The 24,306-nt window shown below is 41.4% G+C and overlaps 1 protein-coding gene across 9 annotated transcripts in view; it reads right to left on the reverse strand.

Annotated features, from left to right (window-relative positions):
* NR6A1 (nuclear receptor subfamily 6 group A member 1) overlaps positions 1–24,306 on the reverse strand; it is a 187,384-nt gene that overhangs the window by 53,904 nt on the left and 109,174 nt on the right. Inside the window, exon 1 of one of the 9 annotated variants that reach the window (XM_024108998.3) lies at positions 6,452–6,865. The exons of 7 other annotated variants lie outside the window; for them this stretch is intronic. In XM_024108998.3, coding sequence (XP_023964766.2) covers positions 6,452–6,458 — 7 coding nt within the window. In that variant the 5' untranslated portion in view covers positions 6,459–6,865. Of the gene's footprint in view, positions 1–5,637; positions 5,819–6,451; positions 6,866–24,306 lie in introns of those variants that run through there. One more of the 9 variants, XM_024108997.3, reaches the window with a different exon arrangement.

Below are 24,306 nucleotides of genomic sequence, written 5' to 3' on the forward strand. Positions count from 1 at the left end.
ATCACATCATGAAAAATATTAGGATCAGAAGTAAAATCAGTTTTCAGTTACACCGGAAGAGTGTACACCTAAGCAAACTGAACTTATTTCTGGGTACTCTGTTCACAGTCCTAGATCTTATGGTAAGTAACCTTTGATTTCTTTCGCACTATTTAAAAAAAAAAAGTCACTGCTGCACTCTATGTGTGTCTCCATTGCTGCGATTTTACTGCAATTGTTACAAATCTCTAAAAATAAAGGGGTGGATAATGGAACCACTGGCACCTTTAACTGCAGCAGCGTTCATGGGTCTCATTATCACCCCAACAAGACATTCCCATTTTTACAAGACAGACAACTTTAGACATGTTCTTAAAGATGACAGCTGAAGGAATGCTGGTGCAGATCACAGACCACTCTCCTAATCTAGTTGAGCATCTTGCTAAAGAGAAGCTACTAAACATGACTTTGTCGTCATGAATTGCATAATCTCTACTTTAGTTATCTGATAAACAGGGAAGGGGATTAACATTGGCTAGAAAAGGGTCCTCTATCTGTGGGGGTTAGCTCAATCTTTGCCTAACTCCACCCCACCCCCATCACCACCCCCATAAATCCTTAGCTGATGGAGAGATCCCATGGTTACAATGAATAGCTACATTCTGCAGACCTTCCCATAGTGAGAATGCCACTAGGCATGCAGTGCTGCTACCGAGGCAGGCTGAGGACACAATCAAGGATCTATAAAACTATTGGTTAGTGCACATTGTGAGAAGCAGGAGCCACAAATTAACACCACTCTGGCAAACTAGAACACCAATATATGGTGCCACAATTTGTAGCATTTTCATAAAAGATTACAGTCGACTCTCATTAGGCTCTCTCATCACACAGTAAAGATTTAAATGAGGGCTCATTTCCAGTCTCATCTTTTTTGTTGCTGCCATTGAAAGAATGGGGCTGTCACCTAGTGAGTGAAGGAAGTGTGGATGATTAAAGCAACCAAGAATCAGGATCCTTCCCTAAGAATAACCCTTCTAGGGTGGAAATGGATAGCAGTGAGGTAGTGTGAATGACCCTGTTGCCACAATAACCTCAGTATGCACATGCCTGATTGTATTAAATGTTAAGTAATTGGTTACAGTTCCAGAATAAAATCCACTATGTGCACAGTGCATGCAATGGCTCCCCAAGTAATCCAGTCTGCAGGAACTTAGGAAGGCCCAAGTGACACCAACTGTTTACACTAAACTATTACTCTGAAACCAAATTGATAGTTTACAAGCCAATTAAAAACCTCCAAAACCCAGCAATATTTTGATGGTTTTAAAAATCCTGCCGGGATTCTGACTGGCCTCTAGACAATCCACTGAGGCCCATGGGTTTGCTGATTCCTGACCTTTGCTATTTTTCACCCTCATTAATGCAAGATTCTTGTATATGTGAACATCAGAATGACCATGGCAGAATTAGCAATGACCTTTCAATTTACCCATGCTTTTCAATTGTGTAAAACATTGGGACTGCTTCATACTGTCCCTCAACCTTGAAATCTGAACAGAATTTCAGATCACATAAAAGTTTATCATAACTTTTAGAGGAAATACAAGGCTCTTGACTTGATTTTGTTACTGCTTACACCCATTAAGAGTCTTTCAGTTTTCTAGAGCGGTGTGAGATACAGTGTTGATTAAAAAACCAGTGTCAATTGTAGTTTTACATTTTTATCTGGGGGGAGGTGAGAAATTAAGAAGCATTTTTCTGTTCAATTTTCTTGAAGTGTCTTATGCTTAAAGAACTCATAGGGGATGCTCTAGCTTTGTTCTCCCAGGCTATTGTAGCAGCGCTAAGTCAAACAGTTGCTGCTACAACAAAAGCACTCACAAAAATCTCAACCTCATCTTGAACCCTGAAGATTTTTATGGCTACTCCCTCACTAAACCCTCCCCCTAAACCACATTAAAGGACCCATTGTTTTCAAAGGTCATGGTAGGTTTCATACCAAATTTTAATACAATAAAAATTCTACGAGAATATTATAATGTTTTACATAGGTGTCATAAGACAGTGTGAGAAAGCAGAAGGAACCTCAACTTGCTTAGCTTTTTATAATGCAAACTGTAAAACCAATAGAATCAGTATCTTTTAAGATATTCTTATCACATTTCTTAATAGTTGTTTTTCCTAGTAAGATCAGACAGCACTGTGGATGATTTTTAAATGAAGTTGATCTAAGAATGGCCAAAAGAAAATGCTGATACATGTACATAAGCATAAAGAGTAACTCAGATGTATGTGTATATAAGGAAATCATAAATGTGAACAAGATTATAAAGATACAAAATGTGATTTTTATAGTAAGTCACATGTTCATCTATAAGCAAGTGTATCTTGTTTTATTATTACCTGTGACCTGTATTATTCACAACATGAATAAAAGTTGCATATGGGCTACAAAGAATACGTATGGCTTGTTTTTGTTTTCCCAGCATGTCAGTACCATAGCATTCCAGGAGCAAAATCTGGATGCTATTATTGTCCAAGCAGAGTTTTCTTATTTGCTGTTCAAAAGTATCATCTAATTTTTTATTTTTATCTAACGAGTATTCTTTTAGTCATTTATTGTTTTTGTAGTTTGGTTACAACAACCTCTCTCAACTCACTACAAAGGATTTAGCTTGGAAATAAAAACTAGAGTCTACACAATTACCTTATATTATCAGTGACAATTAGTGCTTCACAGTATGGCAGGCACAAAAACCTGATCTCTGAGAGCAAGGGAAAGAATTGACCCTCCTCCCTAAATACCCAAACCAGAAAGTGATAGAATGAAGCATTTTACTGGAATGAAAGAGGGAAAATATACAAAGTAACCAGTTTCAAGACATCTTGTTTATACAGTACAATTTACTGTGAATGCAATTTTCTAATTATGGAGGCTTGTATCTATAAAGATTACAGACATGACGCACCTTAAAAATCACAATTTATAAATAGATTTAGCACATTTTTAACTACATATTATTTTCTCTACTTCTGGTTTAAACTAATCTCAAAATAGCGCACCCTCAAGTATTTGTTTAGCCATGTTTAAATTTCAAGAGCCAATAACAGCTGTTTGGGGGAGAGATCTCACACATGTGTTACTTAAATCTTAACAAAATCTTGCTCCCTTCACACCATCAGCGATGTCTCAAACACCAACAAGAAGGCATCAAGGAAAGATTTTTTTTTTCTTCTTCTTTTGCTTGTCTTCACAAATACCTTATTTGGGCTCAAAGCAATTACATTCTATAGTCAAACATTAGTATCAAGAAAAAGGAATTCTTGGTAAACTCAAAATTTCAAGGATTAGAATAATTCCCTTCCCATAACTCTGAATTGTCGCATTGTTCAAATAAGATTACAAAGCTTTAATTAAACCCCAAAATAAATAAATTTGCTTAAGGGGGCTTTATTTAAATTGAAAATCAATGAACACATGCCTTTTTTCTTAAATAATTTTTTTTTGCTCTTCCCGAGAAAGGCTCAGTATGTGAAGAATGCATCTATCTTAAAAGGGTGCACAATGGACCAAGGTCTGTCTCTCATACCCTGTTATTGATCTTTACAGATGCTGGAGATTCCCAACCCCCCATTCTGAAGGATAGCTTAAGAAATAAGACTTCCTGCCTAGCGACTGACAGGGCTGAAAGACCAGATTGTGTTGCTCTATGGATCAGGCCTGCCATAGTGAAAGCCTGAATAGAATTAACCCTCTGTGAACTAAAACAAAAACATTTGTATGCCCAGCTGTGATAGAGGTTAATTTAAATGGACAGGGCCCCTAAAGTCTTAAAAAAGACCGCTTACAATCTAATACTCTTTACTGTAAAAAGTGTTAGTCTTACAAAAATACAGAATTTAGTCTTAATTTCAGAGGTATTGGTTAGAATATTTAAAGAAAAACATAAAAGGAAAATACCATTTCTTTGCTACTGTAAATACATAATAGTTTTGTTAATTTTCTCCAGTTACCACTCAACCCAAAAATGATGCCATATCATATTGCTTTTGTTTCTTCAGAGGAAAAATTATATCCTCTGATTATTTGGTATAAAAAAATAAAGAGGACAAAGGAATCTCTGCTGGGTTCTTTTTTTTCTTTCTTTTATAAAGTCCAGATAGTGTATTTGATATAAAAAAACAACAACTTTCTCTTGCAAAGCTCAAGGATTGTTCACCATCAGCAGATCAAAAAGTAATTTATAAAATGCAATTTCTTGAGTGCTGGCTCTCATTAGCTGCCTTACCCTCTCACACAGCTGTTGCACACACAAGTGAGGAAACCATTTATCCTGCAGTTTCATTTGATCAGACCACTCATATATGTCAAGTAAATATATGCACCAAACATTATTGGCAAACAGTGCAAGTTCTAAACAAACTGTACACAATTCACCTGCAAAGCAAAAAGAACATTCAGAGCAGGAAAGAGTACACTGCTCCAAAACGTAATCCATAAGAATTCTACAGGATCTTCAGTGACTCATAGCACATTTATCTTAAGTTAAAAGACATGTTTAACATTTAATTTTATATAAATAAAATTAGAACACTGATCAGAGCCAAATGTTTTACAAAGAGCTTTGAACAAATGCTAGCCCCTAGAATTCTTGTGAAATTTGCCAAAATGACACAGACATGTGCTTCACCTTTTGAGGGTGAAGCTGTATTTTGCAGATGTTATAATACCCACAAGATTCCAAGTAAGATTTTCCATGAGTAGATGTTTTACATTGTTTACTCCTTTCATCAGATTTACTAACTAAACAATTTCTCTGTCCTGATAAAGTCTTTAAACTTTTTTCATGAGCACTCAGTGGAAATTCAGTAGAAGGTTATGTTTTGGATTAAAATTTGACAGACTACGTTTCTTTAGGTTTAGAAATTGTGAAACAGTGAAACAAAAAACTGGCAAAGGCCCATGGGAAACATTTCTCATGGATGCAGTCTATTACCTAAAGGTGTAATTTGCAAGAGTAATAAAGAATTAAAAGGTGAAAAGATTAAAAACCCAGAGGAACTTCAGCCACAATGATTTTAAAAAACAAATACACTATTCTAATACAAAGTACTTTTTTTTTTTAAGTAAGACTAAATCTATTTAAAGAGACTAATCAGTGGAAACATTGCCAGTGTTTTTAAGCATAGAAAAAGCTGTAAAATAAATATCTGTGAACTAGTATTAGTCCCAGGAGAGATAAAACTGTTATCAAGAGTCCACATAACCCTGATACTATCAATAATTAACAATACTAAATAAAGCATTTCCAGATGGTCAAATGGATTAGGGAATTTAAAATATAAACAAATTAAGTCGCAGAACAAATAGAATACAATTAAAAAAAATTAAATAATCTGCAATTCAATTAAGCATTTAAGATTTGTGTGTAAAACATAAAAGCATTCAATCTACACTTTTTAAAAGTGTGGGTTTTTTTAAATAATGAAAACTCTCTGCAACAAACCTTAGTGGCAGTCTTCAAACTGCACACAAAAAGCAGTTGCTGCTCTTGCTAACTCTCCTCCCCTTGAGGCTACTGTTTGCTATAAACCTTCATAATATTTCCCTAATACTGAGATCGTGCTCCCAAAGTTATGAACCAACTCCTTTACCTTCCCATGTATCCATTTCATGCTTCTCCAAGTTTGCTGGGAAGTTCTGTAGCAGCCATGAAGAAATATATTACAAAACAGTCACCAGCCTGATGGTGAAACCTCACGATCCTTATTGCCAATTTCTCTCTAAGCTTTGGATACAACAGTCATCCTCACAGGTCAGTTTACAAGCTGGTCATGTGATTAGAAAGTTCAAGCCCTAAGGTCACAACTTGCATGGACTCCGTTTATTACCAAAGGTTATCTAAGTGGAACTGATAGCCTTATTTTCTTCAGTTAACAATGCTGCCTCACACATATCTCTGAAAACTAGTAGGGTAACATTAGCTCAAAACATCCCTTTGCCCTGACATCTTGGAGATGTAATATGTGAACTGATGGTATCTAATTAAAAAACCATCATTAAGTGATGTGATCATTCCAAAGCATTTCTCATCTTTACAGAAGCATTCTATTTTATTACATAAAACCTGACTGATCCAGGCCTAAAAGCCTCACAGGAGTTGCAGTTATCAAGAAAAGAAACTCTCCTGAAATCATTAGATCTGTATTTGTGATAATGACAATAGCAAGCCTTTCCAAGAGAAAAATGAAAAAAAATGTTGTTGCTGGCCTGAAGGCTATTTAATTATTACCTAAAAAGACTCTCTGAACTGATAAGTCCTTAAAAGCGCCACAGAACCAGGATAAAACAATCAGGCCTCCACAAAACTACTCCAAACAAAAGACGATATGCAAAAGTCAGTTATTAAAATATATTTGTTAGAAACGTCAATCCACTGAAAAGCACAATCTTAGCATCATACATTACCTTCCATAAAGTATGAATCTTGCTTCCTTCGCTCCCCCACCCCACCCCAAAGACCGGCAGCTTTTAGAAAAGCATCATGCCACTGCTCTCCAGATTAGAGAGCCATGTCAACAATGCAACAGAGAGCAGCCCATCTCCCTGACATTGCACTGGAGAAAGCCAGGCAGGATCTTTATGCTAATGAGCTGTGATGTCACAGATAAGAGCCTTTCAACATTCAGTTAACAAGAACTTGAAATAAAAATGCATTCAAGATGAAATAGCTTCTGAAAGCCCAACAACACGTCAGGAGCTGGAGGGTCCAATTCAGATCATCTTCAGGTTCGAGAGCCCCTTCTCCCTCCCAAGAGCCTAGCCTTTTTTCTGGATAAGCCAAAACATGGCACCTCCTGAAACATTCCACACCAGCAGGACCCTCATTAAAGGGTGGGATAGTGATTTATCACAAGGTGGCCATGTGATTGGATGGCAAATATTTGCTAAGCCCCATCACTGGTGACTTTCCCTGACCAATGGGGCCAGCAGCTCCAGCTCCAGCTCATTTTACAGGATGGGGCTCTGCAGCTCAGACAGAAAACAGCAACCAGAGCATGGAAGGAGAGGCTGCAATATCGCCACAAGTAACTTCTTCCCCAAACACCCAATTAGTGCCCAGTGAATTCATCGATGAACCGGACTCTGAATTAAGGTTTTGTAAATGTTATTACAATGATCACAGGCTGAATGGGGAAAAATATTAGAAGTACAAAAATATAGAAGTAAAAGAACTTGAAAAGTTATCTATCCGCTCCTTTCATTTGGAACCAGGCAAGTTATCAGAACTTAATATCCATTCACTAAAGCGGTTTTCCTCATGTATTATTCTTTGTGAAGTCTCTATGAAATGTGGATTATTTTGTGAGCTGTCAGGATGCACCTTGAGACAGCAATGAAAGAACCTTCAGGGTTTCAAAGCTTAAGGACAGCTCTAAACGACCTTTTCCTGCACGGAGAATTATTGGTATGCTTAGGAAATTATCTTTTTTATGTATTCATTACCAGCAGGAAAAACAGACTGGTAACTCTTGTGAAAACTTTCTTTAACTTGAAATAAGAGATTATATAATTATGATCTTGCTTTTTTATTTTTTTATTTAATCATTTTTAACATACTTTCCATACTAGTATTAACAAATGTTATTCCTAATCTGTACCTGCTACCTTTAAAAGACTCAATACTGTAAACACAAAGGTAATGCAGCTACCTCTGTGGTGGAGCAAAGTAGTTAACCAGTGATCAGCATGCTGTTCAAAATTGGGAGGGGAAAGTTTTGGTTAAAGACCCTAGGGTGAATACGGACGTGTCCAAGGAACACACCCCTCTGGTGGTTTAAGGTCTTTTCTGAAGGAACCACAACACAGGAAACTTCGTGGAATGCTCATTACCCACCTCAGAAGTTTAAGAGGCCTGAATAGATCATGCCAGGATTTAAGCCTGTGATTCCAGAGTCTAGCTGTTCCAAACTTAATGCTTAACCCACCAAACCATCTCCTCCAAAACTCAGGAGCACATATGATTTGGTGGTAGAGTACAGAGACTTCCCAAAGTTGTATAGAACACGGGGGGGGGGGGGGGGGGGGGAAGCCACACACAACACAGTACACTTTATATTCTTATAAAAAACAACAACAGGAATTCCCAGACTGGAACAGATATGTGGTGTCCATCTAGTCCAGCGTTCTGTCTCCCACTGTAGAGGTACCAGATGTTTCAAAGGAAGGTGCAAGAAACCCTGCAATAGGCAGATATAGGATCACCTGCCCCTCATGAAAGTTGTATCCTAATTCCTCATAGATAGAAATAGGTTTAAACCCTACAGCATGATGTTTTAGATCCTTTCCAAACTCTTCTAGCATGAACTATTGTGACTCCAGGTATTTTAATTCATAGAAAAGTCCAACTCCTCTTTAAATCTTGCTGAGCTCTTGGCTTTGTCACAGGATGTTATTGAGGCTATGAGATCCACGGTCTAATTGTGCATTGTGTGGAAATGCATTTCCTTTTATCACTTTTGAATTTTCTGCTTTCCTTCTCTGCACCATTCATTATTTTATATACATTTTATCATGTCACCCTCTTAATTGTCTCTTTTCCAAGGTAAAAAATCCCAGTATTTTCAATCTCTTTTCACATACATTTTTCCAGGTGGCTAATCATTCTCATTGTCTGTCTCTGAATTTCTCTAATTCTGCCATAGCCTTTTTGAGGAGGTGTGGCCAGGCCTGAGCACAATATTCCAGATAGTGCAAGCTATGATTTATACAATGACAGTTCTCTGTATTTTTCACCGTCCCATTCCATATGCATACTAATCTTTTGTTTGATTCTTTTGACCACAGTTGCACACTAATCTTTCCACAGTGATGTCAGCCCCAAGCCTATGTAAGAAACTGAGTCATATGGACAAAGGCTCTACCTACATTCTGTAGAAATGATCAGTTCTACACAGCACTCTGTGCTAAAACACATGGACTCAGCCCCTCTTCTATTCTGCTTGCCAACATTAAGATTGAAGAGCAGCCGAGAGAGGCAGGAAATACCCCAATTTCATATTTAATAGGAAGTTGTTAGTAACTAGAGCTCACAAGACTTCCAGTTCCTGCCTTGCCAGGGACGTTCACCACTGATACTGTGCGAAGGAAAGTAGCCTGAAGGTGACTGATCTCATTCCCTTGTAATTATTTCAGAACTCACACTTTGAATCAAAATAACATCTCTCTTTGATGTAGCCGTATTGATTAAATTGACCACAATCAAGTCAAAGTTTTTTAATTGATGTACGCAACTGAATTAAAATGGTATTTTCAGCTGAAGTGCCTTAGAAGAGCCATTGTCCGAGCTGCACAAAACCTGCCCAGAGTTACCGCTTCTCCATTTCATAAACACTGAATTCATCCAGGGCCAATAAGAATGTTCTATATTTATAGCCGTTAATCATTTTCAAGAGTACATTATAAAACAGTTTCTCTACTGTCACAATTAGATCTTGTATTACTGAAATTTAAATTCACCAATTTTCTGTTTTCAGGCTATTTAACAAGTTGGGATTTGGATTTAACATAAGGACTTCGGCATTTTAGCATAAGTCTATTTGTTTACCAGTGACCACACAATAGCTGATTCGATGCTTTGTACCTAGAGTAACATGAAAAAATAAATAGGTTTTGGGACTCTGCAGAAAGGAAAAGAATAGCAGGTAATGGCATATGGAAACTGAACCCCAAGAAAAAAGGTGTGTGCTTTTCTTTCTTCTGTTCAGAAGCACATTCTGATTGGGAACTTTGAATATGTCACAGCAGCATTTCAGTAGGAACATGAAAAGAAAAAAGACATTATGTAAAAAGCAGCAATAGACCAGGTTGTGTAAGAAGTTTATGCGTGTGTCTCCAGTATTAGAGAAGCTGTTGCAATCACACCTGGGGGAAGTGGGATTATACTGGTCCTTAATTATTTTTCTAGTAATGCTGGACAGAAATTTTTCCTTGAAACAGACCAAAAATGCCAAATCAAAACATTATTAAAAATGAGTATTTCAATAAGAAATCCACTATGAAAATGATTTTTAAATGAACACTGGGAAAAATCCAAAACATTGTTTTGAATAATTCTAAATCTTCATTTCACAATTCAGAAATGTAGTTTCAGAAATCTTTTCATTTTTATATTGTTTTTACTATTTTCACATTATTTCTTAACATTGCAGTAGAAGTCATGTATATTATGCATGACTTCTACTAACATAATTTAATTTTTTTTTAAATAAAATTTCAAACTAAAATTTTGGAATTTCAAAAACAAATTTCAAAATAATCAAAATTTTGGAAATTCTGTTTTATAAGAAACGTAGAAAATGTTTGTTTCTGTTCTGAATCAGAATGAAAAAAATTGAAATGTAAAAAATTCCTACAAAACATATTTCTGAGTTTGGCCAGACTTCACAGCCATATAGGTGAGGCCCCCACTATAAACCTCTGAATTCATGCTATCCACATCAGGCAGCAGCCAAAAAACAAGCAGTTTGTATGATGAGTAAGCAACAAACAATACATGAAGAGTAATATGGTTAGGTGGTGATAGAAACATGCAAGACAAGAGGTCAATGACAGACAGGAAAGCAATCACAGGACTTTAAAAACACATTCCCCACACCACGAAGCACAGCAATGTACCTGACTAATGGAATACAGTCTCCCAAAGGAAGTCATGGAAACACCATAGCTAGAATGGATTTAGAACTACACCAGACATAGCCCTGGAGCGAACAGTCCTGCAACAGAGAAATGGGGGACCATGGGCTCTCTTTCCCTTCTCTCGAATTTCTATATTTCTTTGATCAGGAAAAGTGGAACTCTGCACTTACTTATCTATCCCTCCCAAGATAGTTTAGCAAGTTTAACTACCTCCCTAACTGCCAAGCAGGGCCAGCTCCAGGCACCAGCGCAGCAAGCAGGTGCTTGGGGCAGCCAACGGAAAGGGGCAGCACGTCTGGCTCTTCGGCGACGGATCCCTCAGTCCCTCTCGGAGGGAAGGACCTGCCGCCGAAGAATGAAGTGGCGGCAGTAGAGCTGCCACCGAAGTGCCGTCGATTGCGGCTTTTTTTTTCCCCCGCCACTTGGGGCGGCAAAAACGTTGGAGCCGGCCCTGCTGCTAAGCTAAGACTAGGGAAGGGTAACTAGCCCAAGAAGCAGACAATAAAGACTTCCAAAGTACTCACAACCCACTTCCTCTGTGCATGCACAGATCTCAGTTTGCTAACAGCAGGTCTCTCACACTGGGCAACATCGAACCCTCAGAACATGTAAAAATTGCAGGACTCTAATTGTTCTGTAAAACGTGAGGCTGGAATGTAGATGGATAGTGGGCAGGAGAAGACGATAGGAATGGGAGGTTTGTTCCATTCGAACAGGGCTAGTGAACAGGCAAAGGTTCTGGCTGGTTCCTAAATTGTCACACAAAGCCAATGCAAATCAAAAATCCCAACACTATAACTGATGGCTTACATTTTAAAGCAACACCAGCTCATAACAGCAAAAGCCAGATGTGCTGGTTAAAAACTGGCCCGGGTACAATCCTATCTGCAAGCAACTGATTTATTATCCTGACAGCACAGCTATAACCTGCAGGCAAGAGGAAGGGCAGGAGAAAACAGAGTTCTATGAGTATTTAGGGAAGGCTGGCAAGGCCTCCAACAGACAGTGGGTAGAAAAAGCCACCCAAGATTTCTTCAGGCAGCCACCCCATCCCACTTTCACCATGCTTCTCCTTCACCTTACCAACAGGACACACTGCAATGCAGGCTGACTTTGGCATGAGCGTAGCAATCGACTAGTATGAGTGTACCAGGAAGGGAAAATGTACCCCCCATCCTCAATATTATATTACAATATCATTAAAACTTTACACTACCACCAAATGATAAAGGGAAAAGCCAGCTGTGCTGGCTAAGTCAGGCTTTTGGCAATACTGTCTGCAATGACTGTCCTCGTACTGACGGCCCAGCATTTTCCTTCTGGCCTAAGTCTGTAGTGGAAGACGACACCATATGGACAAGTTAGAAGAGATGATTGGGGAGATCACAGGTCATGAGAGTTGTAGGTGGAAACTAAAGTGGAGACAGTTGTGCAGAGCATTAAAAGATAGCTTGCAAACAATGAGTGCATTTGTACCTTTTTTCATTTCTTTGTACATCATGAAGTAGGCCTGAAAGATGGAGTGAGGGTGTGTTTTCAGGGTTTTTTCTTATTTGGTTTTTACAATACAGAGTATAGATGTTTCTTACCTACCCGTTTTTCTTGGAAGAAATCTCTAAGGATGACTGGAGAACTAGCAGGTTTATGACCATTCAAATAAAACTGACTGATTGAGGGGAAGTTATCTTTATTCAGATTGTTTAAAGCTCTTTATATTTTTAACTGGTAAAGTTTCAAGGCTCCTGCCTCTTTAATTTGGAGCTGAGAAGAACTCCAAAATAATGAGTAAGCACCTACCCCATGACCATACAAAAAAAAAATTAAAAGATTTGGAGGGCAATCTTAGGAATATTTAAGGATCTCTCTCAGGGGTGGGCACACTATGGCCCGGGGGCCACATCCGGCCCTCCAGACGTTTCAATCCGGCCCTCGAGCTCCCGTCAGTTTGCCCCACTCCGGTGCTCCAGCTGGGGGCTTGTCCCACTCCTCACGTGCTGTGGCTCCGCGTGGCTCACGGAAGCAGTGGCATGTCGCTCCTCCAGCTCCTATGCATAGGGGCAACCAGGGGGTTCCACAAGCTGCACCTGCCCCAAGCACCGCCCCTGCAGCTCCCATTGGCCAGGAATAATGACCAATGGGATCTGCAGGAGCATCGCCTGCAGACGGGGTAGTGCGCCAAGCCGCCTGGCTGAGCCTCTGCATGGAGCCAGAGGGGGAACATGCCGCTGCTTCCGGGAGCTGCTTGAGGTAAGCACCGCCTGGAGCCTGCACCCCTGACCCCCTCCCCCAGCCCTGATCCCCCTTCCTCCTTTCGAACCCCTTGGTCCCAGTCCGGAGCACCCTCCTGTACCCCCAACCTTTCAACAAATACAAAATGTGCACCTGCACCAATGCAGACCTCAGCTCCCACTCCCCCTTTCCCAGAGTCTTCTCAGGCTCACACTGTGCCCTAGCAAGGCCCTGGAGCCTCTACTGCCCCAACCCCACTCCAGCAGCTGCTCCTGTCTTGAGCTGACCCCGGCAGGGCCTGACTACAAGGTGGGGGGAGGTTCAGGTCAAGTATAAAAAGAACTCTACATTCTTGGGCACAGGTTGGAGTGCAAGGGTCTAATTCTGAGGAAGGACAACTTGGCAGCTGGTTTTATGCTGTGGTGTCTTTCCTGGGCCTGCAGGTGCCGCTGTGCGTCGGACGAGGGCTGTTAACAGCCACATTATAATAACCACATCCTTTCCCCACTGAGTGGCCAGGAAGCAGCTGCCTGGACTGGAGCTGAGCACGGAGCAAGCTGGGCCCCCATTCCAGGCCTGGGTTGAGCTGGCTGGTGCCATGTGGTTCATATCCCAAGTCATCAGTGGGACCCACCGCCACCCCCCCTTCGACCGCAACTGTTTGCGGGGGATTAGCAAGATGGTCCCATGGCAGGGGTAGAGGATGAGGGGACAGCAGACCAGGCCAGGTTTATCCCAGGGTGGGTAGTGGGCAGCAGGCCCAGGGTGTGTCTCAGTAATGACCAGGAAGGTGAACCAGATCCCAAGGCAGGGATCTGGGGTTGGCCTGCTTAGGCTGTCACAGCTACTTCCTGTCCAGCCGGTGCAGAGAGAGGGCAGTATTGACAATGCAATGATTTGGAGTCCTGGCCCAGCCTTCCCCAGTGACCTTCTGCAGGCCTGGGGGGACATACCACAGCATAAAGCTGGTTGCCAAGTTGGCCCCCCAACCCACTAGACCTTTGCAATCCAACCAGAATAAATATTGGGGTCAGGTCAGGTATGAAAACCACTGTGTACTCTCAGGCTCAGGTCAGGGTCAGACTTCCTGTGGTGTAGAGGAGTTTGGATCGGGCTTTAAAATCAGGCCCAAGCAGACTTCTAGTCTCCAGCCTGCAGGGCACAGAGCTTCCCCTGGATTCCTACCTCCGTTAATTCCCCTTTCCCATGCTGTAGTGAGGTAATTATTGTTGAGCTCTGGGCATCTGCCTCTGCTGCATCATACCTGTTCCGGGTCTCTACGTCTTAGCACATATGGCCTGGCAGCTGCTATTGGGTCACTGGTGCTGCAGGTGGCTACAACAGTCTAGTGGCCAAAGCAGGAGCTGCAGACAACTCTGGCAGGCTAGGAATTTTGCCTGTGTTTTCCACTGAGAGTCCCAATTCCCTCAAAACTGGCCCCAAATCCTGACACTCATCAATATCACACGTGTTAGCAACATTGAAAACTAGACCACACAGACTATAAGTATAATCCCAGCTCAAACCATCTGCCTGCCTGCTCTGGAAAAGGCTGACAGCAGTTAGTCTGACGGAAGAGAGGCAAGCAGAGCTCCGGAGAACATTTAGATTTTCATATAATAGAATTATAGAAACGTAGGACACGAAGGGACCTCAATAGGTCATCTAGTCCAGTCCCCTGCGCTGAGGCAGGACTAAGTATTCTCTCCCTCCCAGTGAAGAAGCCTGGAGTGTGCTGCACAAACAGGCATACTGCATATCCAACAGCCCCATCCATTCTTTTCAGAGATGGGGGGAGGGTTCTGGGGCATTTCACAACCTCACCAGACTCTGCTGAAGTGAACAACCTGAGCTATCAAAATGGTCAATTTTAATATTTTGGCTACTGAGGCTTCTCATGTCTACAAGTGTAACCTACTAATTCAGTCTGGCCTCTAGGTCAGCAAGAGCCAGGAAGCTGCCTTGCTATACCCAAGAGTTGGAACCTCATTGTTTTTAGATCAGTGCTTCATTCTGCACTGAATTAGTACAAGGAAACACTGGCAGGGTGCAGCGAGCATGCTCTTATCATACAGTGGGCTACTTACCAAATATGGAGGGTTTTGAGCTTTCCAAATCCTTTTAAACACGGCTCACATACCAAAATGCAAGGTATTATGAAGAACGAAACTTCAGAGACATAGTACTTATGCTAACACGTTGAAAAAACTCATTTGACTATTGTTAGTGTCTTTGCCCATTATCGGTCTTTTGGGGCCAGAAGCGTGTTAATTTCAAGGGCTGTTTACATGGCAGTGCAGTTTGACTTTCACCAACACACTCTTCTCAATTCAGAGAGAGGATTTAAAGACAGATTAATATACATTATGACTAACTGTTTAGCACACACAAAAATGCACTGGTACATTCAATAAGATACGAAAACTTTTATGTGGAGTTTAATTTCCCTGGTGTTGGTAGGTTTTCAACATCCAGTATTATTTGAATGAAGTTTTTAGTGGCTTGGATTGTGTAAAAAAATTAATCAAGATGAAAAAGAAAACATTGAACTGAATGCAAGCTGATTCTATACAGAGAGCTCCAAACACAAACGCCTATCAATATGTGTATTTCAGAGTTACACACACTTCTTGAGAACTGTCTGACAGCTTTGAGACCTGTCCTTGTCTCTTATCGGAAAGTGTATTTAAAATGGTTAGCTGATTGTGTCTGATGTTAAATCATCCACATTCAAGCAAGTATGAAATAGTTATACCTATTAAAATGGGTAGGAAAGGCCATGTGCAATATCCAGTTTTTAAACTTTCTCAGTTGATTTTTTTAAAATCACAGTCTCCAGTACACCCTAATAGTCAAAACGTCATTTAAAAATAAAACCGCTCCCCTATTTTAGGATCATGGTAGCTCCACTGAACAGGTCTCTAATTCCTCCAACCCCAATCATTTCATAATCCTTCACAGCGCTAATGAAGCTTTGCTCATTTTCATAACAATGCAACACACTGTTATGCAGCCTCTGTCTGAGGCACAAACACCTTTGTGAAATGAATGGAGTCGAGGTTGTGGATTACAATACTGAGGACATTTGAATGTTTAAAGCAACTTAAAATGTGAATTTGTTCCACACACTTCAACTTGCTTTTTAAAAAACAGGGGGAAAGTATGGCCAGGGCCAAACCAAACACTGAAATACTTTTGTTTACAGCTACAAAACTATATATAAAGAAATGTCAGGTTCTTGACTTTGCTTTTATATCTCTTTACCAATGCAGATACATCCACTAACAATGGATACATAAAGGCAAGAATCAGAGGTTCGGAAATGTCCACGGCACCTTCCAAACACAAACAGAATGCAACAGCTACTGAATGCTACACAGTTAAAGGAAAAATGTGGCCTAAAAGTCTGATAAATATGTGAAGACGAATGTACATTGGGGCACTCTGTGATGCGGTATGCAGGGATTTATCTACCTGTGTGACTACCCTTGGTGTGTTAGGCCTGGCAAGTGACAATGCAGAATCTAGGCATTGCTTCCTGGTGTTATTTCAACTGAGTCTTACCTGCCAGGGTACTGGGAGTTTGTATGGAAAGGTATGAGTTTGAAAAATGGAGGGTTACAGACTGCCAATTAATTCTCTAAAATGTGTAGTAAAAACCTCAAAAATCAATTAAAACCAATATAAATAACTACTTCTGTAACCAAAAATTAATGCAACAGATTGGTAACTTGTAGAATGACAGAAAAATATGGAGAAGAGTAGTAAGCCATTAACACGCCTTACAAAAAAGCAAGTGTGGGGCATGTACCCTTCAAGGCAAAGGCCATCATTCATTCCAGCCTCCGATCCACAACCCTAGCCATTCTTGTCTGGATATGATCGTCGTGACATGCCAGTGGAGCATTGCAAACTGTTCCCGTTTGGATCAGACTATAGCAGCTTTTGTTGGCCTGAAGGAGAACAAGTTGTTTTCAAATCTAAAAAGTATGCTAACCTGGTGAGCACATCATATGCCAATTTCTTGATCTTGTCCAGTATCCATCCATCTGGTATTTCCGGTAGAGTTAGAGTGAGGAGTTATAACCTAAATCGACAACTTGCACAAGTGCTTTATTATACTAAAGTATTTGCAATTCTGTCAGACAAGAGTTTGTAAATCCACAGCTAACATGTTTCAGCGACAGTGATCCTGACAGGGTCGCATCTACATTACTGGGTAAGTTACAGCTCTCATCTGATGCAATGGAAAACAGTTCAGTTCCAATGAAATATACATTGTATCCATTTTCCATATACAACTCCCTTGTCCCCCATTCTTTATGGGCACATTCCTTTGTTTTAATCATTGATAAAGAAGAGATTATTGTTTACATTTGAAAAACTGGTTTACAAAAACTTGGAAAGATCTATGAAGAATGTTAACTAAACACCAGCTTAGTAACTAATCTGCTCTTTTCACTATTAATGCATTGAGAATTAATTAAGTTAATTAACTTGGCAAAAAAAACCCATCTGATGTACATGAAGTTAAGACTCTGCCTTCTTAATCAATTTAATGGGGTGTGATAAGTATTTCAGTGCCACTGGTTTGATCAGGGACACGTAGCGGAAGCTATCTCCATAAGAAGGAAGAAACGCAGAGGTGAGGTTAAGCGCTGTTTGAAGAGGTTACTTTTAGAGGAAAGGAAGAAAACAAATGGAATTTTAGGAGTGAGATGTATATGGTTTTACTGCCTCAGTGAGTAAGTACAAGAAAAGAGATTTGCAAGGATTACATTGCTATCAACAGACGATCCGGTTCTTTTCCGTATCTTAATAAAAAGGGCTTTATTTGATGTCAGGACTTTCTAAAAACTTTGGTTTAGACTAGACTTAGTTCTGAAGTTTAGTATTCTGGCTCTCTAAGCTTGGCAATTAAAGGAAGTCATAGAAAACTGGTAGGGTAGGTTCAGGTCATTCTAAAAGAAATTCTGAAGTCTTTGAGCCAGATCCTCATCCCTGATTAAAAAAAGCGTATGTTCTGTACTTGCACTTGCATGCAGAGTGCTCCATTTTCCCAGCTAAGCTAAGACACGAAGCAGCCAAGATTGAATTTGAATTGTCCATTCCTCAGACATGAATTTAAGCGTTTCGTTTTCATAACGTGGCCTAACTGGAGTAGCTAAATGAACAAACTCTTATGGAATTAACAATGCGCTAATAATGCTTTGCTACAGAATATTCCATCCTGAAGGAGCATATGACAAGTATAAACTGATCTAGAAACACACACAGAAATCACTTTATCCACAACTCAGATGCAGCCATTCTCGGTCAAAACACGAGAAACGTGCAATAGTGCAGAAGAGTTAGCCAGGAAGCAAAAAATATCTTTTGCATTTGATGCTGCTAGGGGAATTTTGTTAATTTCCATTTTTTAAATTGCTAAACAGAAAACTGGAAGAGTTACTTAGAATCATAGAATATCAGAGTTGGAAGGGACCTCAAGAGGTCATCTAGTCCAAACCCCCGCTCAAAGCAGGACCAATTCCCAGCTAAATCATCCCAGCCAGGGCTTTGTCAAGCCGGGCCTTAAAAACCTCCAAGGAAGGAGACTCCACCACCTCCCTAGGTAATGCATTCCAGTGTTTCACCACCCTCCTAGTGAAATGGTTTTTCCTGATATCCAGCCTGGACCTCCCCCACTGCAACTTGAGACCATTGCTCCTTGTTCTGTCATCTGCCACCACTGAGAACAGCCGAGCTCCATCCTCTTTGGAACCCCCCTTCAGGTAGTTGAAGGCTGCTATCAAATCCCCCCTCATTCTTCTCTTCTGGAGACTAAACAATCCCAGTTCCCTCAGCCTCTCCTCATAAGTCATGTGCTCCAGACCCCTAATCATTTTTGTTGCCCTCCGCTGGACTCTTTCCAATTTTTCCACATCCTTCTTGTAGTGTGGGGCCCAAAACTGGACACAGTATTCCAGATGAGGCCTCACCAATGTCGAATAAAGGGGAACAATCACATTCCTCGATCTGCTGGCAATGCCCCTACTTATACAGCCCAAAATGCCGTTAGCCTTCTTGGCAACAAGAGCACACTGTTGACTCATATCCAGCTTCTCGTCCACTGTGACCCCTAGGTCCTTTTCTGCAGAACTGCTACCTAGCCATTCGGTCCCTAGTCTGTAGCAGTGCATGGGATTCTTCCGTCCTAAGTGCAGGACTCTGCACTTGTCCTTGTTGAACCTCATCAGGTTTTTTTCGGCCCAATCCTCTAATTTGTCTAGGTCCCTCTGTATCCGATCCCTACCCTCTAGTGTATCTACCACGCCTCCTAGTTAGTGTCATCTGCAAACTTGCTGAGAGTGCAGTCCACACCATCCTCCAGATACTTTGGGGTCTATTGTGTAACTAACTTATCTGAGCGCAACCATACGAATTATACTTGGCTTGCTGCTGTTGCTGGTCTTTTTACTGTTGCTCTATTATTAATGTAACTCTTGAGGATTTCTCCTGATAGCCAGCTGTGTAAGTAAAACAAGCATTTAGGTTAGCATCTCTGGCAGAGCAACAATTGCAGCACCTTCAAGAGCTGCCCCTTTCCTTCACACGTCAGTCAAAAGTCAAAGCAAGAGAGACACAGGCTGCGGCACTGGGAGATGAGACCTTCAACCAGTAAAAAGGCAAATCCTGTAATGGCACCAAACAGGGATGTCCAGTCACCCACTCAGCTGCTTGAGATAAAAAAGGCATGGGATAGATGCCCACTGAAATGACACGCGTTATGAAAAAGCACATAGCTTGTGGGGGCGGGGAAGGAAACAGCAATTAGAGCCATCTGGAACAACAACACGGAAATCTACTTAGGCAGTGGGACAGTAGTTTTATCCCAGGAATAAGTCTCTTGGAAACACGAATAAATGGGACCCAATCCTGGCAAAAGTTCATCGATTTCACTGGTGCAAGCTCATGACCAAAAAATTTACTTGATTGTTTTCCCTCCCAACTATATTCTGCAGATATTTGCACAAACCACTCAGAGGGAAATCCTGTAGAAGAAAATTGAGGTTTTATACATCTTCCCAGCAACAGATCTGAAACAGATATAAAAGGTTATATGGAGTAACCATTAATCCAGCTGGTTACAGTCAGAGCTTTCACAGACTACAACCCTTATTACGGAAGGGAGTCGGTAGCGGAGAGCAAAATAAAAAACTCATTTCAGAGCTTAAATGACAACCAGAGAAACAGACCAACATAGCAGCCAGCTCCCTGCTCTGGATTAGTTTGCTAGTCCTGGTCTCTCAGCTCCCCAGGGCAGTAGGAATCAAGACTGCTTGTGGAGTGAGAATACCCAGCCAGGGGTTGGACTGAAGGAGGGGAGCAGGCCCCTCGGGCGCATGAAGGAGCAGCACATTTAATAAACACTTTCTGCAGAAACCAAGTGTGTAATTAATACACCTCCAAACTACTTAAAAAACAGACCAGCTAGCTCAGCTTCACTACCAATAGGCAAGGAGGAAGCAGAACTGAGGGAGACAAGTTTCTACTCTGAATCTTTCACCTGATATTGGGAAGTGGGGGCTGGGCAGAGATATCTGCTTTTTCTGGGACCAAGGAGAAAAAGGAAAAAACAGAGGGATACAGTACCTAGGAACCAAAAAGAGCAGAGTTTGCCATAGCTCAGTCTAAGGCCCAGGTTTCCTTTAGAGGCAGTTGTCTCCAGTGGAGCAAGACCTAGGAACTTCCAAATCTTCCCCTCCGTGTGTGGCTTTAGTCGAATAACCTCTTCCTTGTGCTCAGGATCCTCTTCTCAGGATGTTGTGAGAATTAATTACAATTCAAGTTTCCAAGTATTTTTGGGTGCTTGACAATGTTTAATCCACTCTGCGCTTGTTCTCAGGCTATGGAGCAGACCAGGTTTTTCTTGGAAACAGAAGTGTATTTAGATTGGTCTGTTTTTCCGCTGAAATACTGGGGTGTTTGCAAACAGAACACGTAGCACAAGTTCGGCTGTATATGCCTCTCGATGATTCCACTCCCTAGGGCTTTGTTACATTATGTGTAACAAATCAGTGAGCACACTACCGCTACATGAATGAGAGATGCAAACATGGGTCACGGACACTAAGCGAGCCACTACAGTGTTTCTATTTAGCTGTAACTGAGCAGAGAGTTGCAATACCAAGTATATCATGAGAGTACCGAGAGACTATTCCATTGTGGTATACAGTTAGAAAGAGTTTGTGCTAGTTCATGAATTTTAACTGGAGCACATGGAACCAGGTTGTTTTGTGCATTTAACAGATAGCCAGTCAATACTGGTAAAGTTCTACCACAGTCAGTTTTGTTCTCTGCAGCTTGGCATCATCCCCCAGAGTTTACATTTAAAACAGAGATGCAATTAATTGAGTGAGACAATGATAAGGTGAACAGGCCCCAAATATAAACTGCCTGAAAACAGAGTCTTAAAATCTGCCTATCAGTCCTGCCCTCACCCAAAATCCAGGCAGCAGCAGTGATAAAATCCCAGCTTCTTTGCTGGGCAGCAGTACAGTAACGGATCCAGAGCACTGGGTGTCTGGATGTGGGCACGGGCAGAGCAATGTACATGTCACAACTGCCCATTTGTGAGCTAACTGGGAATTGAGCCTCTCAAAGGGCTTGGCCTGCATGCCAGGATAGAACAGAAGGGATGAGCGGAAGGAATGCGACCTCAAAGGGAAATTCATTGGAACAGATCAGCAGTCCCTACCATACAGCTCATGCATCTATCACTAGCAGGAGATAAATGTGCACCTTTTATTGAAAAAAAGTACCTGACTGAGGCTTGTAATCTTCAAGATTTACATTTAATTAAAAAGGTGAGACCTACTGTGAGGAGCACCCTAACCTGGCCTGATCTATGGCACTGGGCCGTCCCAGAGTCAGGAGGAAGAGACATCTGAAATAAAAACAACCTGCCAGCCAGGAAACATTGCATATGATGAACAAATGCATATGCGGGAGCGGGAGGAGGAACAGCTACTTCTCTTACAGGGCTCATTGAAATGAGAGATGTATTACTATAAGACAGTGAATTTCTTTGGTAATTAGGATTTAAACTCATTCTGAATCTGGTACATGCAATATTTTATACTTCCTATCAGAACATCTTGAATCATTTCTGTGCTAAGCTTGGCTAAGTTATTAGGTTTCACTGGATTCCTGAACATACTAGGCTTTCACCATTCAGGTTCTGATGATTAAACAGTAGAGGGCAGCATCCTACAGACTGACAGGGACCACCACTCACAAACCACACGGGAAGAATGGAGGAGAGGGAATAAGGTCGCTACCCCATGGGGCCACAGGCATGCCTAATGTAACAAAGCAACACACTGGAGGCAGGTGGATACCCTGCAGAATGCAGTCTTAATCACAATTAACTTAAAAAGTAATCAGAACAATGAAATATCAGACAACAAGGGATAGCGTTAACACCTCCAGTCAGAAACAATAGTTCACACTTATTTGCAGTCAGAGGATGATGAATACAAAATACAAATAATGAATTAAACCTCAGCAATGCCAAGGGTAAGAAACTATTCTTATCTATGTTGAACAGATGGACAAAGACTCAAAAGGTAAATGACTTGTCCAAGTTCACTCAGTCTGTGGCACAGCCAGTAATAGAAACAAGATCTTCTGACTTCCAGTCCTCTGTTCCAATGACTAGCCCAGTAAAAGTTCCCTGATGCTTACAATTTCCATATATGTAGCTGATGTTATTTTTAAGTACATTTTGTTGCAGTGAAAGATGCCAGGCTGACAACCCTAAAGAACCAAGTAGCCTATCCACATAACAGTCATATTCCTGGCAGAAGTTGGAAAATTTTTCTCTGCCTCCTGCCAGTGTGCTGCAAACCTGAAATGGAGGGACTTTTATTTAAAAGTAATAATGAGTAAGCAGTACAAAAGTATAAAGCAGGAGCGTGCCAGAGAGTTGGCATCCCTATCTAAGCTCCTATGCCTCTCATTGTAAGAGTCAGCCCCAAAATCCATGCTGAGGTAAGTGGGCCTGAGTACCTCAACCCATTGACCAAGTTGGTGAAGCCTCTCTACTAACCTAAGAGAGGAAGAATGAAAAGTCCTCCTGCAGAGGAGAGGAAGTACCAGTTGGTATGCGTGGGACACGGAGCGAATGAGTTTTAGCTGTTATTGAGGATGTACTAGGTACCAGAGTTGGGACCACCATCAGTACGAGTGCAAGTAACTTCGCCAATGCTGACAGGGGGAGTCTGAGAAGACTGAGGGGTCTTTGGTAAGGCCAGGTAAGTCTTCCATACTGAGTACAACAGACCTGGTGTTACTTGAGCTACTGGCATCAGTATCGGGGTAGACAGTACCAGACAGATCAGTCCCAGGAGCTTGGCACCGAGGTGTGGGTACCAGGTGATCTCTGGAGAACCAGAGAAGAGGCATGGGCTCCAATACCTGAATGGGTGCTAGAAAAACCCTTTTTGGATCTCAAGCCATCCTTGGTCTAAGGCTTAGGAGGATTTATGGGCCTTAGAATTTGAAGGGCCTAAAGGAGACCTCTCTTTCTCCCTATGAGCTCTGTGCTCTTCCCCCTCCCCCCCCCCCCTTTCACCTGCAGTTTTACCAGATGAGGAGTTTTTCACCACTGAGACATCTGAGGTATAAGTCTAGGAACGGCAAAAGCACTTCTTGATTAAGAGGGCTCAGAAGTTTCTGCCCAGGCAACCCAGAAGAAGAAGAGGGATACACTGGTCTCGCCAATAGAAACATTTTTAGTGGAGATTCCAATGTTCCTTGAGCTCTTTTAGAGAATGATTTCCATATGGCAGACTTGTCAGTGATGTGCAGACATAATAAGCACCTTGCATGCCCATTATTTAAAAGCACTACAGCCTTGCATGAACGACAGGTCTTGAAACCTGGAAATTTATGTTCAGCCATATTGGTAAACCCGGTACTGAGAGTGCCTCCCAGGTAAATAAAAACAACTTCCCTCAAAAAGGGATAACGAAACCTGACACCAACCTAATCCTATCTAAGCACTTATTTAAGAACTATTTATTCATGAAAAGAAAGGCTGCACGAAGTGCACAAAGAGCAAAATGTCTAAGCAAAATGGCAGACACTGCAAGTTCCGATTTGTGGGTGGTGAGGAGGAACTGAGAGGCAAAGGGGTGGTCCCACTCTTTATGGAGGGGAGGCTACTGAATGCACCAGTGTGGCCCCAATGGACACTGTTGACCAAAAGAATCAGTTGATGTGTATGCACTCAGTGGAATCTCTCTCTCTCTCTGCAAAAGACGTGCTGCACAAATTATTTTGGATAAATTGTCTGGCCTGCGTCACACAGGAGGTCAGACTACATGATCACCGTGGTCCCTTCTGGCCTG

The sequence above is a fragment of the Chrysemys picta genome, chromosome 18 (assembly GCF_011386835.1).
Source record: "Chrysemys picta bellii isolate R12L10 chromosome 18, ASM1138683v2, whole genome shotgun sequence".
NCBI lineage: Eukaryota > Metazoa > Chordata > Testudines > Emydidae > Chrysemys > Chrysemys picta.